At 55.7% G+C, this 17217-nt stretch overlaps 1 protein-coding gene across 1 annotated transcript; it reads right to left on the reverse strand.

Annotated features, from left to right (window-relative positions):
• Positions 1-7207: 7207 nt before the first annotated feature.
• On the reverse strand, positions 7208-16575 carry LOC132394438 (proteasome subunit beta type-9-like). The gene is made up of 6 exons (XM_059970598.1): positions 16375-16575; positions 12597-12664; positions 11587-11718; positions 9876-10005; positions 8131-8272; positions 7208-7651 (listed from the first exon to the last, which is right to left on the reverse strand). The coding sequence occupies exons 1-6, from the start codon at positions 16426-16428 to the stop codon at positions 7524-7526; spliced, it is 654 nt and encodes a 217-aa protein (XP_059826581.1). The 5' UTR covers positions 16429-16575; the 3' UTR covers positions 7208-7523.
• Between the last annotated feature and the right edge of the window lie 642 nt (positions 16576-17217).

Below are 17217 nucleotides of genomic sequence, written 5' to 3' on the forward strand. Positions count from 1 at the left end.
GACAATAAACTCGACTTTGACTGGATATGTGGGCTAACATCTCCCCCGTTCAGGAACTGTTATCTCTGGTCACAGATTTCTGGGTTACGGGAACACAGATCAGCTGTAATCACTGTGAACGGCGGGAATAGTAATTCTTTCCTTCCCCTTTAACACTAATGTACGGGAAATGACATCTAAAAATCGTGAAACTTCACAAACTGGGGGTGGGGGGGTTTGTTCCAACGTTGACATGAGTGTTGTTCCCCAGGGCCAGTGGGGTTTGTCTCAGCTGTGTCCGTGAGTGTGGGGGTGTACAGGGTGACCCCGGGTGTGTCAGTGGGTTTGGGGTGTACAAGTTGACCCCAAGTGTGTAGTGATTTGGGGGTGTACAGAGTGACCCCAGGTGTGTCAGTGGGTGTGGTGTGAACAAGGTGACCCCGGGTGTGTAGTGATTTGGGGGTGTACAGGGTAACCCTGGGTCAGTGGGTGTGGTGTGTACAGGGTGTCCCCGGGTGTGTAGTGATTTGGGGGTGTACAGGGTAACCCTGGGTCAGTGGGTGTGGTGTGTACAGGGTGACCCCGGGTGTGTAGTGATTTGGGGGTGTACAGAGTGACACCAGGTGTGTCAGTGGGTGTGGTGTGTACAAGGTGACCCCGGGTGTGTAGTGATTTGGGGGTGTACAGGGTGACCCCGGGTGTGTAGTGATTTGGGGGTGTACAGAGTGACCCCAGGTGTATCAGTGGGTGTGGTGTGAACAAGGTGACCCCGGGTGTGTAGTGATTTGGGGGTGTACAGGGTGACCCCAGGTGTATCAGTGGGTGTGGTGTGAACAAGGTGACCCCGGGTGTGTAGTGATTTGGGGGTGTACAGGGTAACCCTGGGTCAGTGGGTGTGGTGTGTACAGGGTGTCCCCGGGTGTGTAGAGATTTGGGGGTGTACAGGGTGACCCCGGGTGTGTAGTGATTTGGGGGTGTACAGGGTGACCCCGGGTGTGATTCTCACACTCTGTTATAAAACCTGTAATTGTTTGGTGACCTGCCCTTGACAAAGCCACGCTGACCATCCCCAATCAGATTGTCTCTCCAAATGCTCATAAACCCTGCCTCTCAGGATCTTCTCCAACAACTTCCCCACCACTGAAGTGAAGCTCTCTGGTCTGTAATTTCCTGGATTATCTCTACACCGTCTCTTGAGCAAGGGAACAACATTTGTAACCCTCCAATCCTCCAGTACATCCTCCGTCCCTATTCATGATGCAAAGACTTTTGCAAGAGGCTCAGCAGTCTTCTCCCTCACTTCCCACAGTACCCTGGGGTATCTCTCATTCCGTCCCGGTGACCTATCTAACTTAATGCTTTTCAAAAGCTCCAGCACATCCTCTTTCTTAATGTCTATATGCTCAAGCCTTTCAATCATTGGACTAATTGGTCAGGCGCAAGATGATGGGCCGAACGGCCTGATCCCTGCTCCGCTGTTCTGTGTTTGGTGTTCCTTTCTCTGACTCAATCTGCACAGATTGAATAAAACTTAAACTGTTGTACAACCTCCCATTTCCGATTGTTTCTCCCAAGGTTCAGGCTGGTACAGGTTCAGTATTAAGGAATCGTTTATTACGGATTAAAAACCCCGTCCCTGTCCGTACCCTGTACCTCGGGTTTCCAGTCCAGGCTCTGCAGCGGCTCCGGGAGCTGTCACTGGGTGACACGGGCCGGTACCGGGTCACCGTTGCCCCCCACCGGTGTGTGAGAGCAGGGACTGTGTTACTGAGGGTGGGTGTGGGTTGTAACCGTAATCTCCCCCACCCACTGGGACCTGCTCCGCCCGTCGTTTCCCAGCCACGGGTTTCCGGGTAACAAAGCTCTGGAACACGGGGTCTCCGGGTCAGATGTCAGGTGACCGCAGGGCGTCACTCGTCGTAGAAGCGAGGCATCTCGTTGGGCAGTATGACCTGGTGTTCTGCGCCCTTCTCTGTAATGGTGGTGAGGAAGATCACCCCTCCACTGGAGCGATCCCGGCTAATGGCCAAAGCAATGGCTGATCAGAGAGAGAGAGACATGGGGGGGGGGGGAAGGGAAAGGGACCGATAGAGACAGAATATCATGAATCTCTGGGCAATACCCACCCCCCAGGACCCCGATCCAACACGTACCCCCTCACGAGCCAATTAGAGGGAGAGCGAGAGACCACTGTTATGGAGGTTAGACTATGGTGGAGGAAGAGAGTGGGAGAGGGGAGCGTGGAGGGAGGGGAGAGGGACGGGAGGGAATAGTGCGGGGAGATATAGGGGAGAAAGGGAAGATGGGGAGACTGCGGGTGGAGAAGGGAGAATGAGAGGAGAGGTAGAGAGGGAAGGGTGACATATGGGGAGGGATGGCACGGGAGAAATGAGTGTGGGGAGAAAGGGGGGAGGTGAGGGGTAGGGGAATGAGGGGAGGAGGGGAGTGGGGAGGGGAGAGAGTGGGTGAGAGGAGGAGGGGAGAGGGAGAGAGTGGGGAGGGGTAGAGAGGGTGAAGGAGGTTAAGGGAGAGAGAATGTGGAAGGGAGAGGAGAGGTGAGGGGGATGGAGATGAGAGATGGAGGGTGGAGAGAGGGAGGGGATGGAGTGAGAAAGATGGGGAGAGTGGGCAGGGACAGTGGTGGGGGAGATACAGGAAAAGGGAGGGAGAGGAGAGTGAGAGAGGGAAGGGGGAGATGGCAGGATCTAGTGGGGGAGAGGAGAGGGGGGAGCGGGAGGAGGTGGAGGGGAGTGAGGGGTGGGGAGGGAGGTGAGTGGGAGGGTAGAGGGTGTGGCTTGGGGAGAGATGAGAGGGAAGAGTGAGAGGAGAAGGTGTGGCAGATGAGGACGGGGGGGGGTGTGTGATAGCAGTAGAGAGAGGGGAGGTGAGAGAAGGGGTGAGAGTGAGGGGAAGGGGAGAGAGGGTTTGGGGAGTGAATGAGAGGGAGGAGAGAGAGGAGATGGTGAAAGAGGAGGAGGGGAGAGGGAAGGGGAAGGTATAGAGGACTGGAGTTGGGAGAGAGAAGGGGTGAGTGAGAGAGGGGGAGAGTAAGTGGGGAGAGATGGGAAGGGTAGAGAGAGAGGGGAGAGGGAGAGAGAAGGAGTTGGTAGGGAGAGAGTGAGAGAATATGATTGAGAAGGGGAGAGGACTGGGAGAAGGGAAGGGGAGAGAGGGTGAAAAGAGGGGTGCATGAGAGATGGGTACAGGGAGAGAGCATGGTAGCGGGAGAGAGGGGGTTAGGGAAGGGGAGAGAGGGGTGAGTAAGGGTGTGTGTGTGGATGGGATGAGGGGGAAATGGAAGGGGAGAGAGGAAGGAAGAGATGATGGGAGAGGTAGGGGAGAGGGATAGGGTGCATGGGAGGGGAGAGGAGTGGGGAGAGAAGGGGAGGAGAGAGGAGTGTGGGGAGGGGATAAGAAGAGAGGGGCGAGGGTGACAGGGGAGGGGAGAGGGTGGAATGGGAAGATGGGGAGTGGAGTGGAGTGTGGGGGTGGGGATAGGGAGAGAGGGGGATAGGGAAGGGGAGAGAGGGGTGAGTGAGGGTGTGTGTGGATAGGATGAGAGGGGAAATGGAAAGGGTGGGGGGAGGGAAGGGAGAGACGATGGGAGAGGTAGGGAAGAGGGATAGGGTGCATGGGAGGGGAGAGGAGTGGGGAGAGAAGGGGAGGAGAGAGGAGTGGGGAGAGAAGGGGAGGAGAGAGGAGTGGGGTGGGGATAGGGAGAGAGGGGCGACGGTGAGATGGGGAGGGGAAGAAGGGGAGAGGAGAGGGTGGAATGTAGAGATGGGGAGGGGAGTGGAGTGGGAAGAGAGTGAGGGGGTGAGGAGGGGACGGGAGGGACAGAGGGGGTTAGGGAAGGGGAGAGAGGGGTGAGTAAGGGTGTGTGTGGATGGGATGAGGGGGAAATGGAAGGGGAGAGGGGAAGGAAGAGATGATGGGAGAGGTAGGGGAGAGGGATAGGGTGCATGGGAGGGGAGAGGAGTGGGGAGAGAAGGGGAGGAGAGAGGAGTGTGGGGAGGGGATAAGAAGAGAGGGGCGAGGGTGACAGGGGAGGGGAGAGGGTGGAATGTAGAGATGGGGAGGGGAAGAAGGGGAGAGGAGAGGGTGGAATGTAGAGATGGGGAGGGGAAGAAGGGGAGAGGAGAGGGTGGAATGTAGAGATGGGGAGGGGAAGAAGGGGAGAGGAGAGGGTGGAATGGGAAGATGGGGAGGGGAGTGGAGTGTGGGGGTGGGGATAGTGAGAGAGGGGCGACGGTGAGATGGGGAGGGGAAGAAGGGGAGAGGAGAGGGTGGAATGTAGAGATGGGGAGGGGAGTGGAGTGGGAAGAGAGTGAGGGGGTGAGGAGGGGACGGGAGGGAGAGAGGGGTGGTAAGGAGGGGGGAAAGATTGAGATTGTGATATTTCCATTTCCCTTCCTCAGCCTGCTGCATCTACAAACCAGCCTTCCGTGATTCATGCTCAAACACTCCCAGGTCCTGTCCTTCCACTCCCAGGTCCTGTCCTTCCACTCCCGTTGACCGGTTGTCGTGGAGCTGAACGTCTCCTCCCTGGGCTGAGGTGTGTACAGCGGCCTGCTGGCTCCATCTGCTGCTTGATCAAGGCAATGGTCTGATTGCTGAGGCCGACGTCGGCCGCGCCCCTCTGAGGGATTTACCCCGCTTCTACCAGGAACTTGGTGACCGATTCCGGGAAGGGCGCTCCTACCCCGTTGGGGAACGGTACTCTGCCTGCAGGGGCGGGGGGGACTGGTCCCGTTCCTAGGGTGGTGGGTGCCGGGGGGACGCAGGGTGCTGGAGCGATTCCGGCTGCACCATCACCCGATGTGCGCGTCGGACCCAGGCCTCGGGAGACCACAGGGACAGGGTCCGGACAACGTGGGCCGTCTCGGGGTCGTTCCCACCGCGCCGCTCCGGGGCCCGCACGCCTGTCACTTCCTGGCGTTCCTCTGCCAGACACGGGTCTAGACAGCGGAAGGTGGAGGACGCCGCCCGGGCCGACTGCCTGCCCGTTTCCCGAGGAGAGCGTTGTCCTTGGAGTGGGAACTCGCGGTCGCGGCGGCACATTGGGGCATTTCCGTGAGTGGTGGCCTCCCCGCCCCGCGGTCTAGGTTGTTTTATCCACCGCAGTAACTGGAGTGTAGCTACTGTTTTGAGAATATTGATTGTCTTCTGTATGGGTGTTGTTAATAAACTTTTATAGTTTTGATACAAAAAAGGAGAACGTTTCCTGTGGCGGTCTGTTGCCGGGACCGATCTCACCAGGTGAACAGTGTGGGCTGGGTGACGGGGCGACGGCCCTTCGGGCCCTCTAACAGATACACCACCTACCACTGTATGTGGGATTTACTCCTGCAGACCCACCAGACCCGGCTGCTCTCTATACTTGGCGATACGGATCGAAACTCCTATCTTCTCGCTTCAGGAGCTGCTACTTCCCATCAAATTGGCAAAACTGTGATCACCACTACAGTTCAGTAAAACAAAGTCTGAGGCAGGGTCTCGGCCCGAAACGTCGACTGTTTATTCAGCTCCTGATCTGCCGAGTTCTCTAGGATTTTGCGTGTATTTCTTCAATATTTCCAGCATCTGCAGATATTCTTTGTGTTTATGTTAGGTCCATATCATTCTGTGTTCGGTCTATATCATTGTCAGTACTCTCTCTCATGTACCTGTGATTGTATTTACATGTGAACGCTGTTTATCTGAGACTCCGACCAGTGATGTTCCTGCGACCAAAATCTGTGGATCCATGTCGTCCTGTATGTGTCAATAAACTCGACTTTGACTGGATATGTGGGCTAACAGCTCCCCAGTTCAGGAACTGTTATCTCTGGTCACAGATTTCTGGGTTACGGGAACACAGATCAGCTGTAATCACTGTGAACGGCGGGAATAGTAATTCTTTCCTTCCCCTTTAACACTAATGTACGGGAAATGACATCTAAAAATCGTGAAACTTCACAAACTGAGGGTGGGGGGGTTTGTTCCAACGTTGACACGAGTGTTGTTCCCCAGGGCCAGTGAGGTTTGTCTCAGCTGTGTCCCTGAGTGTGGGGGTGTACAGGGTGACCCCGGGTGTGTCAGTGGGTGTAGGGTGTACAGGGTGACCCCGGGTATGTCAGTGGGTTTGGGGGTGTACAGGGTGACCCCGGGTGTGTCAGTGGGTGTAGGGTGTACAGGGTGACCCCGGGTATGTCAGTGGGTTTGGGTTTGCGGGTGTACAGGGTGACCCCGGGTGTGTCAGTGGGTTTGGTGGTGTACAGTGTGATCCCGGGTGTGTCAGTGGGTTTGGGGGTGTACAGGTTGACCCCGGGTGTATCAGTTGGTTTGGGGGTGTACAGGGTGACCCCAGGTGTGTCAGTTGGTTTGGGGGTGTACAGGGTGACCCCAGGTGTGTCATTGGGTTTGGGGGTGTACATGGTGACCCCGGGTGTATCAGTGGGTGTGGGGTGTACAGGGTGACCCCGGGTGTATCAGTGGGTGTGGGGTGTACAGGGTGACCCCGGGTGTATCAGTGGGTTTGGGGGTGTACAGGCTGACCCCCGGGTGTATCAGTGGGTTTGGGGTGTACAGGGTGACCCTGGGTGTGATTCTTACACTCTGTTATAAAACGTGTAATTGTTTGGAGAGTCCACACTTGGAGTTGTGTGTGCACTGTGTGACAGGAAGGATGTGGGGGTGTTGGAGGGGGAACGAGGTTGGACAAATAGCGGCTGTGATCTCTGGAGTACCTGGGGCTGAAGGGAGACCTGATGGAGCTTTATCAGATTATCAGAGGCACAGAGAGCTGGAAAATCAGAGTCTGTTCCCAGACTGGAAACGTTAAATTCTAGTGGACATGGGTTTAATGTGTGTAGGAGAACGTTTAAAGGGGCAGGCGCACAGAGAGCGGTGGGTGGGTGAATGCTGTGGGTCTGTCAGGAGCCGGATGTGACAGAACTGGTCAAGAGGCTGTTGGATGGGAAATGTGGAAAATGGAGAAGACATGCTCTGGAGCAGACTCAATGGGCCGAATGTCCGAACTCTCCTTCTATGTCTCATGCTACCACGTGTCGGCATTAGGAACTAACTGGTCAGGCACAAGTTGATGGGCGGAACGGCCTGTTCCCATGCTCTGCTCTGTGTTTGGTGTTCCTTTCTCTGACTCAATCTGCACAGATTGAATAAAACTTAAACTGTTGTACAACCTCCCATTTCCGATTGTTTCTCCCAAGGTTCAGGCTGGTACAGGTTCAGTATTAAGGAGTCGTTTATTATTGATTAAACCCTGTCACTGTCCGTACCCTGTACCTCGGGTTTCCAGTCCAGGCTCTGCAGCGGCTCCGGGAGCTGTCACTGGGTGACACGGGCCGGTACTGGGTCACCGTTGCCCCCCACCGGTGTGTGAGAGCAGGGACTGTGTTACTGAGGGTGGGTGTGGGTTGTAACCGTGATCTCCCCCACCCACTGGGACCTGCTCCGCCCGTCGTTTCCGAGCCACGGGTTTCCGGGTAACAAAGCTCTGGAACACGGGGTCTCCGGGTCAGACGTCAGGTGACCGCAGGGCGTCACTCGTCGTAGAAGCGAGGCATCTCGTTGGGCAGTATGACCTGGTGTTCTGCGCCCTTCTCCGTAATGGTGTTGAGGAAGATCACCCCTCCACTGGAGCCATCCCGGCTAATGGCCAAAGCAATGGCTGATCAGAGAGAGAGGGAGAGAGAGAGGGAGACTGCTGTTAGGGAGATCTCTGTGCAATACACATGCCTACCAACACCCCACCCCAACCCAGGGGGAGGGAGAGGAAAAAAGACTACCATTAGTGAGGTCAGCTTGTGGAGAGGGAGGGGGTAGTGTGAGATAGAGAGAGCGAGGGAAAAAGTTCAATCACCAGTGAGATCAGACCTTGACACCACCCCCACCCCCCCCCCCCCCAGCAACATACAGCCCACAAAATTCATACCCACTCCAATCCCGGCGCAGGCTCCAGCACAGAAAAAGGGAGAGTAAGAGGGAAGGAGAGAGCGAGTGAGAGGAGATAGGGAGAGAAGGAGGGGGAGAGGCAAAGAGGGAAGGAGAGATAAAGGGAGGGAAGGAGCGAAGGAGAGAGGGAGGGAGAGAAGGGCAGAGAGTAGGAGAGAATGGGGGAGTGGATGGGAGACACCCACCATCACTCACCATTAGTTACGAACTGTTTGCACTCATCCCTGCTCATGCCAGCTCTGTAATTGGCGTCCACGTATCCGTAGATGTAGCTGCTCCCAGAGCCCCCGATTGCGCAGGGCTGCCTGACGAGCATCCCGCCCAGTGTGACGTACACCTGGGGACCAGAGCGCAGGATCAACACACCAGACCAGCACAGACCCCCCTCCCCTCACCATGGTGACACTGCACTGCTGTCTGCAACTCCAGCACACTGTCACCGTGTTCACGGGACCACCCTGGTACGAACCCATAGGTTTCGTTTGCTGTGGACTGTCACTTTAAGGGAGTGCCGAAGTGAGGCGGGACTATGACGTCAGTGACAGACTGAAATGGATTGCTTCAGGCGTTTATACCGAGGGAGAGAGAGCGACTTTCAGTAGTAGCAGAGAGAGAGAGGGAGAGAGAGAGAGAGAGCAAAACTGAAAAGCCAGTAGCTTCAGCTTGTTGCAGCTAACGTCTGGAACTCTCCTATGCCCACAAGGGTGGGTTGATTATCGATCCAGTGCACGTCGAATGTGTGGCTGTCACCTCGCATAATCCATGGGGGTGGATTTTCTGGGGTATCCTGTGTGTGTTAACCCTTGCCTAGGTATGTTGTGTGACAATCACTTGAAGACGATATCCCTGTGACAGGCCACTTTCGGTGATAATTCGTACGTGGATTTGGAACGACTCGACGGAGAATCTTGGACAACTGATATTCAGTCTCTGCATTGTGGACCCTGTAGAATTTGACGAAATTGCCTTCTCTACATTTACCCTGGATCACAAATATCTCTCTCCCATCATTTATTTTACAGATTACTGAACTTTCCTACTTTACCATCTCAAGGCTCTAAACCTTGTTAGCCCCCCTCAAGCTCAATATAGTTTGGGAGTCATATTTACATGTATATATATAAACATACACACACACACACACACACACACACACACAACATTGTTAACTTTTGTTTACCTTGGTTTAAGTGACTATGAGTAGTTACTAATAAAGAGAGTGGTCTTAACATCAAAGCCAGACTCTATGTGTAGTCTATTGCTGCTGGTTTTTTTCCTAAGACGTTACAGTTCATAACAGTCCCTTCCCCAACACGATCAGTTTCGTCCCGGGGGAAGGACACCGAAAACTCCAACCCTACAACAGAATGGGGTGCGGACGGGCGTCAGGAGGAGGGATTGGGTATACACAGAACAGGGGCTACAGCCAGAGAAAGACCGTGTCAGGGTACTGTGTGGAATTCTGCATTTTCATGAGGTACCAAGGGATAGACTGCATTTACGCAGGCGGGGTACCCTGTGACAGACCATTACGTGGGTGGCAACTGCATCATCAAGGACTGCGTTTAAATGGGTGGACAGATGTGTTTACACAGGCAGGCTTATGTTTATGCAGGCGGTGTACCCTGTACAGACCACTGACACGGATGGGGACTGCATCATCATGGACTGCGTTTAAACAGGTGGAGATATGCACAGACATTTACACAGGCAGGCTTAGCCGGGGATGGATGGTGTTAACAGGGCTTGGGTTACCCCGTGACAGACCGGTTTACACAGGTGGGTGTAGCTGGGAACAGTACACATTTACATGGGAGGGTACTGGTGTCAGAGTGCATTTACGTGGGTGGGGGTACGTGGGGATAAACCATGTTTGCCCAGGCAGGATGGACCCCAGGCGGGGTACGTGGGGACGGACTGCACCCAGCGGCTGGGATTACCTGACCCTGGTGGCTGCGGTCCCACCCTGCCACAATGAGATGTGCCAGCAGTTCTTCCTTGTACTTGTAGCAGATGTTCCTGACCAGGGCGGCAGCGGCTCGGACCCGGGGCTCTTCCTGCAGCTCCAGACTGGGGTAGGGAGGGCAATCTCGTCAGTCCGATGGGAAACAGGCCCTTCGGCCCACCTGCTCCATACCAGCCACCAACCAGACCTTCCCGCAACCCTCCCCACATCCCCAATATCACCCACCTCCCATTAGACAATATGACATAGGAACAGAATTAGGCCATTTGGCCCATCTAGTCTGCTCCACTGTTTCGTTATCCCTCTCAACCCCAATGCCCTGCATTCCCACCATAACCATTTAGACCCATACTAGTCAAGAACCTTTCAACCTCCACTTTAAATATACCCAATGACTGGACCTCCACAGCCGTCTCATTTCCAGTACACTGGGACCAATGCACAGTGGCCAATTGCCCCTCCTACCCGCACCCCTTTGAGGCTTTGGAACACCTGGGGATTAGCCACACGGAGAATGAGCCGGAGGTCGCGTTTGTGGAGCCCTCAGGGAGTGTCTCTACCTGTTGCCCCAGGTTGAGACTGGGCTTTCTGCTGATTGATTTACACTCATGGAGGCAGCCAGGGGATTGACAGTGACCTCCAAAGCCCAGCCAGTCTCTGCAGACCCTCGGTAACACTGTACGCACACAGCGCCAGTGCTCACCGGCTCACAGGCCGTGCTCCAGGGCCCGTGGAACAGCGCAGAGTTTCGAGCCACCCCACTACCCCAATTAATCCCAGCCTAACCACAGGACAATTTACAATGACCAAATAACTCAACTGGTACGTCTGGAAACCCACGTGGTCTCACGGAAAAGTCCTAACAGGCAGGGGCAGGAACTGAACCCGAGTTGCTGGGCTGTAAACTATTGTTCTAACCTCTACACTACCGAGTCGGAGGTGAGGAGGGGAAGGATCAGAGACGGAAGGTGTGAGTGTGTGACCAGGATAGACACTGGTAGCGCAGATGGTGACTGTACTGTCCCAAGAGCAGGAGGCAGCATCGGTGCGATCATCGATGGAGGGGTGCGCAGGGTGTGGTTAGGGCAGGAGATGGAAAACCCCACAGAGATATCGATGGAGCTGGGATCCTGTGGTACACTCAGACCCAGAGTTTGGGAAAGAGGTCCTTCAGTATGAGAATGACCTCAGACGCACGAGAGTGTTGACTGAGGGACCGTGAATCGAGACCAGCCGGTGTGGGACAGGGCGTTAGTGGTTGGTGGGCCAACAGGACCAGAACACAGAAGATAAAGAAGGGTTTGTGAGGCTCTGGGCAATGCAGGGGACAGGGCACTGGGCAGTGGACTGGGGAGAGATCAAAGGTAAGCTCTGGGAGCATGAACGGGCTGGTGGAGCGGTTCCCACTGTACATGGTGAGTAGAGTGTGGGCTGTGAACAGGAGATGGACAGCTCATGTCAACAGGCAGGACAGTGACCCCCACCATAGTCAAAGCAACCACCCTCCATTGCATATCAGACATACCCCATCCCAGGCTGGGCTGTCCCTGTCCCTCTAACCCCAAAGAGAAAACCTCCCTCCCAAAGTGGACGCCCCCTCCCACCCTGTTGTCCCTGCTTGGACAGCACTATCTCCACATGGACTCCCACCCCCTCCCCACACCCCAGGCGGTCGGACCAGGTACCTGTGCAGCTCCAGCTGGTAGGAAGTGATGTCAGCGATGGCCTGGGCGTCGGCCGCAGAGCCGGACAGAGCACAGCAGATACGCTCGTGCAAGGGCGTCAGCTTGTTCATCACACGATTAACCACCTCTTCTCTGGTGGCAAGGGAACACCATCAGTGACACACTCCCATTCCCAAAGCTCACCCTGCTAAACCATCCCCTCCCCAACACACTCCCATTCCCAAACCCCACCCTGCTGACCCCATCGCTACTACACGAATGCAACCCCACAATTCATCCTACTGACCCCTCCCACTCCCACACCCCATCCTACTGACCCCCTCCCACTCTGACACCCCACACAGAGGGCTACTGACTCTGGACTCAGGCTCGGACAATCCCCCACCCCTGTGGGGACTCCCCGCACCTACCACGGGTGACTGCCCGTTCATCTCGCTGGTGTCCCTGGGGTCTTGCTGTTCCCCACATCACACCAGTCGAGTTACTGGTTCATCAGTCAGGTCCTGAACATCACTCGAGGACAGGGGTTCTAATCCCACCCAGCTGGCCCAGAATTGTAAAATCTGGGGAGTGGCAGGATTTGCCATATCCGGACAAGCACTGAGACCACCAAGGCAGAGAGAGCTGGGGGCCACCTGCTGGAAAACTGGATTGATATAAACGGGAACAATGGCTAGTAGTAACATGATGGGCCGAAAGCCCTGTTTCTGTGCTGTACAACCTAGTAATCAGGAGCTGGTGTCAGCGGTGCAATCGTGGAACAATGCACTCCAATATCAGGGCAGCAATTATACCCCCCACCCCCAGAATGGGGGGAGGGAGGTGTCCAGACCGGACAACGTGGGTGGTTACCACACCCTAGGGGCAATCAGTGCTGTGGTGTCCAAGTTCCTGAGTGAGTGACCAGCCCGATGGTGAGGGCACGTTGTCATGTGGTGAGGGCAGCACCTGGGGCACAGTGTCAGACTCCAGTCGGTGTGGTCACAGGTTGACAGTGAGGACCAACCTACCCCCCCGAGACCCGGGAGTCTGAGGCGATCACAATTCCTCCATCGAACTCCACCGCCATTATCGTGGTCTGCAGCAGACAGAGAGAGAGAGACACACACACACATCAGACGCATACACTCACCTCCCTGTCCACAGCCCACCTCCCACCACCTGCCTACCTATCCCCTCCATCTTCACCAACAAACCCTCACCTCCCTCCCTCCCTTGCCACCCAGACCCCCACCTACACAGAGCTCCCTGTCCACGGCCCAGCTCCCCACCCCGACCCCAGGGTGATCCCTTCTCCTACTAGGGGGAGGGGGGTGGGATTTCAGATGACACGTCCTCCTCAGACCGGGGAGGGGGGGGAATTTCAGTTGACTCGTCCTCCTCAGACCTGGGGGGGGGGGGGGGGTGGTTAACAAGGGAGTTGTTGGTTGAGGGAGGGGGAAACAAGCATGTGAGGCAAGGGGAAGTGGCTGTTTTACATTGGGGGGAGGATACATGATGTGGGACACTGGCCATGAAGCAGTGTTGGTATTCTCAATGGTCCAAACCCGGTGCCCAGGAATTGGAGATGGGCACAGGCTGATCCCACTGCTCACTCCTCCAGGGGGTTACCCCTCCCCCACCCGGGAGATGTGTGGACTAGGGTGGGGGGAGTGAAGGTCTGAGGGGACTGGTGTTAGAAGTTAATTACAGACTGGACCCAAGCCCCATCCCATCACCTGAACACCCTGCCCCTGCCCTACACCCAATGGTCACTCTGCAACAAACCGTCACCCGGATCTCCAAACAGTAATCTGTCCCTGATCACACACCCCATCCCCCTCCCTCATTGTGATCAAACACCATATTCTCCCCCCCCCCATACCAACCCAATTTCCACAACCACACTACCCCAAGCTTCCCATCGTCCCCTAGCTTCTGGACCTCCCCAGCCCCAATGCCACGGAGTGATGACTGAAGCCTCATCACCCATCACCCCAAAGCCCCTCAGCTGCTCCTGTGAGTGCAGCCCCCAAGAACCCACACCACGACACCCTCAATTCACACCCCAGGACCCCTCACCCACAGGTGGGGAGAGGCATGGGGGATGGAGAGGCAAGCTGAGGGGGTGGAAGGAGGGTCAGGGGGCTGAGACAGAGGTGAGGGGAAGGAGAGACAACAGGGGAGGGAAAGGCAAGGCAGAAGGGAGAGATGAGGGGGAAGGGAGCACCAAGGGAGATGGAGAGCCGATTGGTCAGGGAGAGGTGATGGTGTGGGTGAGGCCGGGGAGGAGATTACAAAGTGGTGGAGTGGATAGGGAGGGGTGGGGGGAGAGGTGGGGTGGGGAAAGGGTGAGGGATGAGGTAGAGCCGAGGGATGAGGGAGAGTGGTGAAGTAGGGGTGAGATGAAGGTTGGGGGAGAGCTGATGGGTGGGAGTGAGAGAACTGAGGGATGGAGGGAGTCGATGGTGGGTGCAGTAGTAAAAGGGGGGTAGGGAGAGACATTGAGAGGGAATAGTGGAGGGGTATGGTTTAGGGGAGAGGGAGAAGGAGTGGGACATGGGAATGAGGATGAGGAAGGGGGATAGAGAAGAGGTAAAGGGGATGGTGAAGATTGGAGAAATTGGTTGGAGTGAGAAATGTAAAGGATGGTAATGAATGGGGAGGGAGTGGTGAGGAAGTGGGAGAAGTGAGGGATGGGGAAAGGTAGGGAGAAGGAAAGGTTGGGAGGAGGAGGTGAAGGCAAAGTGAGGAAGGAGAGGTGTGGGAGGTATGTATGTGGAAAGGTGAGGGGGAAGGTGGGGAGAGGGTGAGGGGTGAGATGAGGGTGGGAGAGAAGTGGTGATGGTGGGCGAGGGGAGGGGCAGGTGGAGTTGGGAGGTGGAGGGAAGCAGAGGTGGAAGACCAACAGTAGAAAGTGGGAGCTGGGATGGACAGGAGGGTGTTGAAGGATGTGGAGGGAGAGATGAGGAATATAACACACACAAAATGCTGGAGGAACTCAGCAGGTCAGGCAGCATCTATGGGGAGGAAAACAGTTGATGTTTCGGGCTGAAACCTTCATTCAGTCCCGATGAAAAGTCTCAGCTCGAAATGTCAACAATTTATCCACTTGCAGTAATGCTGTCTGACCTGCTGCGTTCCTCCAGCTTTTGTGGATGTTGCTCTGGATTTCCAGCATCCACAGAATCGTTTGTGTTTACGATTTAACTAAGTGTTATGTTTAGAACAGACATTATAGTCCGAAAGACCTACTCCTTATTCTGAGAGAACCTAGACTCCTCTAACTGGGGAGAGGGGAACTCACTCCCTGATCTACCTGTCCAGCACCGGAATTTGGGAAGTTTTCATTTAGGTCACCACTCCTCCCAATATCTGGACCCAGTCTCTCCTCCACAAGCAAAGCCAGTCAGTGAACCCATCTAGTGAATCTTCACTGTACTACCCCTGTGTCTAGGACATCAGTCCCACATAACCATCACAAACCTGTCCAAACCATGGTCTCACACAGACCCTGGACAATTTCTGCTGAGTAACCTGTCCACACTGTGGTCTTACCCAGACCCTGGACAATTTCTGCTGAGTAACCTGTCCACTCCCTGGTCTCACTGAGACCCTGGGCATTAATTGCAGAGTAACCCGTCCACACTGTGATCTCACACAGACCCTGGACATTAATTGCAGAGTAGCCTGTCCACACTCTGGTCTCACCCAGACCCTGGACAATTTCTGCAGAGTAACCTGTCCACTCTGTGGTCTCCCTGAGACCCTGGGCATTAATTGCAGAGTAACCTGTCCACACTCTGGTCTCACTGAGACCCTGGACTTACTGCAGAGTAACCCGTCCACACTGTGATCTCACACAGACCCTGGACATTAATTGCAGAGTAACCTGTCCACACTCTGGTCTCAACCAGACCCTGGACAATTTCTGCAGAGTAACCTGTCCACTCTGCGTCTCACACAGTCCCAGGACATTAATTGCAGGGTAACCTGTCCACGCTCTGGTCTCACTGAGACCCTGGACATTAATTGTAGAGTAACCTTGTCCACACTGCGGTCTCACACAGTCCCTGGACATTAATTGCAGAGTAACCTGTCCACACTGCGGTCTCACCGAGATGTGGGGGTAAATGCGGGATTCGGGTAGACTTGGGGGAATCGAGTTGATGTGAGGTAGGGATCGTGGGGAGAGAACCGGGAAGATGTTGGGTCTAGGTCTGAACAGACTGCATTCCCGCCACGCCGCGTCACGCTGCGTGGAGCAGGCCACTCGGCCTTCCAAATCCGCGCGGTTTCTTTCCTCTCCCTCCCGAGATGTCACCCCTTAGCTCAACACGGGGCAATTTGCAGCGACTGATGACCCGACTGATACCACACGTCTTTGAGACGTGGGAGGAAACCGGAGCACCGGGTGAGATCCAATCACTGGCAGAACGCGTAAACTTGAGACGGGCAGCGTCGGGACTCAGGAGGGAATCCGGGTCCCCAGCGCTGGGGGACGGCACCAGTGCCGCAGGTCACCGCGGCCAGCATATGGGAATCCTTCCCACAGCAGCGGGGAATTCCGCTGTGAACCTCCGCCGCCCGTTTTCCCCCCGAGAGCAGGAGGCAGACCTCGCCCCACCGGCTCGGTGCCGGACCCTGCCGCAGGTAGCGACCCCCCAGCATCACTTCCCCTGTGGTTTCAACCCCTCTAGGTCTCACATACCCCCCCCCCCCCCCCGGGTCCCCAGCACTGCCCCACTCTACCGGGTCCCGCCCAGTACCGCCGATCTCTGCGCGGGACCGGGGCTCCCCAAAACCTACCCCGGTGGTAACTGGCACGGTAGAACCGCCGATGAGTCCCGATGTCGTCTGCATCTCGCTGTCCGCCGTCTACTCTCTCCCGACCGCCGTCTGGGGCAGTGTCCGGCACAGAAGTGAAACAGAAAGTACAGCCGGAACGGGACAGGAGGGTACAGAGCACCGTCCCACAACCCCACCCCGATCCCGATCCACAGCAGGACGGCAGGGTGACACCCCGAGTCTCGGATAGGGGCTGGGGGCTTCCCAGGCTTTGAAACTGAACAAGAATCCCCCAAAACAGCGGCTGCTTCCAGCCAATCAGCGAGGGCAGCGCCCAGCGTCACTTGTTGTCGGGTAGATCCAGAAACTGCAGTTTGCTGCGGAGAGCACCTATAGGTGCCACGCAGAAATGAGGAACACCTATAGGTGGCACCAGGGACCAGGCACGGGGTACAAATTTTCAACGGCCGATTACCCGATTGACCCCTGGAGAGACTTTGGCCCAACATGTCTGTGTCCTCCATAATGGCAACTATCTGATTCCACCTGTCAACACGTTCCATATCCCTCCATTCCCTGTCAGCACGTTCCATATCCCTCCATTCCCTGTCAGCACTTTCCATATCCCTCCATTCCCTGTCAACACGTTCCATATCACTCCATTCCCTGTCAACACTTTCTATATCCCTCCATTCCCTGTCAGCACGTTCCATATCCCTCCATTCCCTGTCAGCACTTTCCATATCCCTCCATTCCCTGTCAACACGTTCCATATCCCTCCATTCCCTGTCAACACTTTCCATATCCCTCCATTCCCTGTCAGCACGTTCCATATCCCTCCATTCCCTGTCAGCACTTTCCATA

The sequence above is a fragment of the Hypanus sabinus genome, chromosome 5, assembly GCF_030144855.1.
Source record: "Hypanus sabinus isolate sHypSab1 chromosome 5, sHypSab1.hap1, whole genome shotgun sequence".
NCBI classification, from domain to species: domain Eukaryota; kingdom Metazoa; phylum Chordata; class Chondrichthyes; order Myliobatiformes; family Dasyatidae; genus Hypanus; species Hypanus sabinus.

Bases quoted from the DNA above. Each gene is read 5' to 3' on its own strand.
- LOC132394438 (XM_059970598.1), bottom strand. From the start codon at position 16,428: ATGCAGACGACATCGGGACTCATCGGCGGTTCTACCGTGCCAGTTACC. The intron at 10,006-11,586 runs GTACCTGGTCCG...TCCCTACCCCAG, and splicing joins TACCAGCTGGAGCTGCACAG to TCTGGAGCTGCAGGAAGAGC. The intron at 7,652-8,130 runs GTGAGTGATGGT...CTCTCTGATCAG, and splicing joins CAAACAGTTCGTAACTAATG to CCATTGCTTTGGCCATTAGC.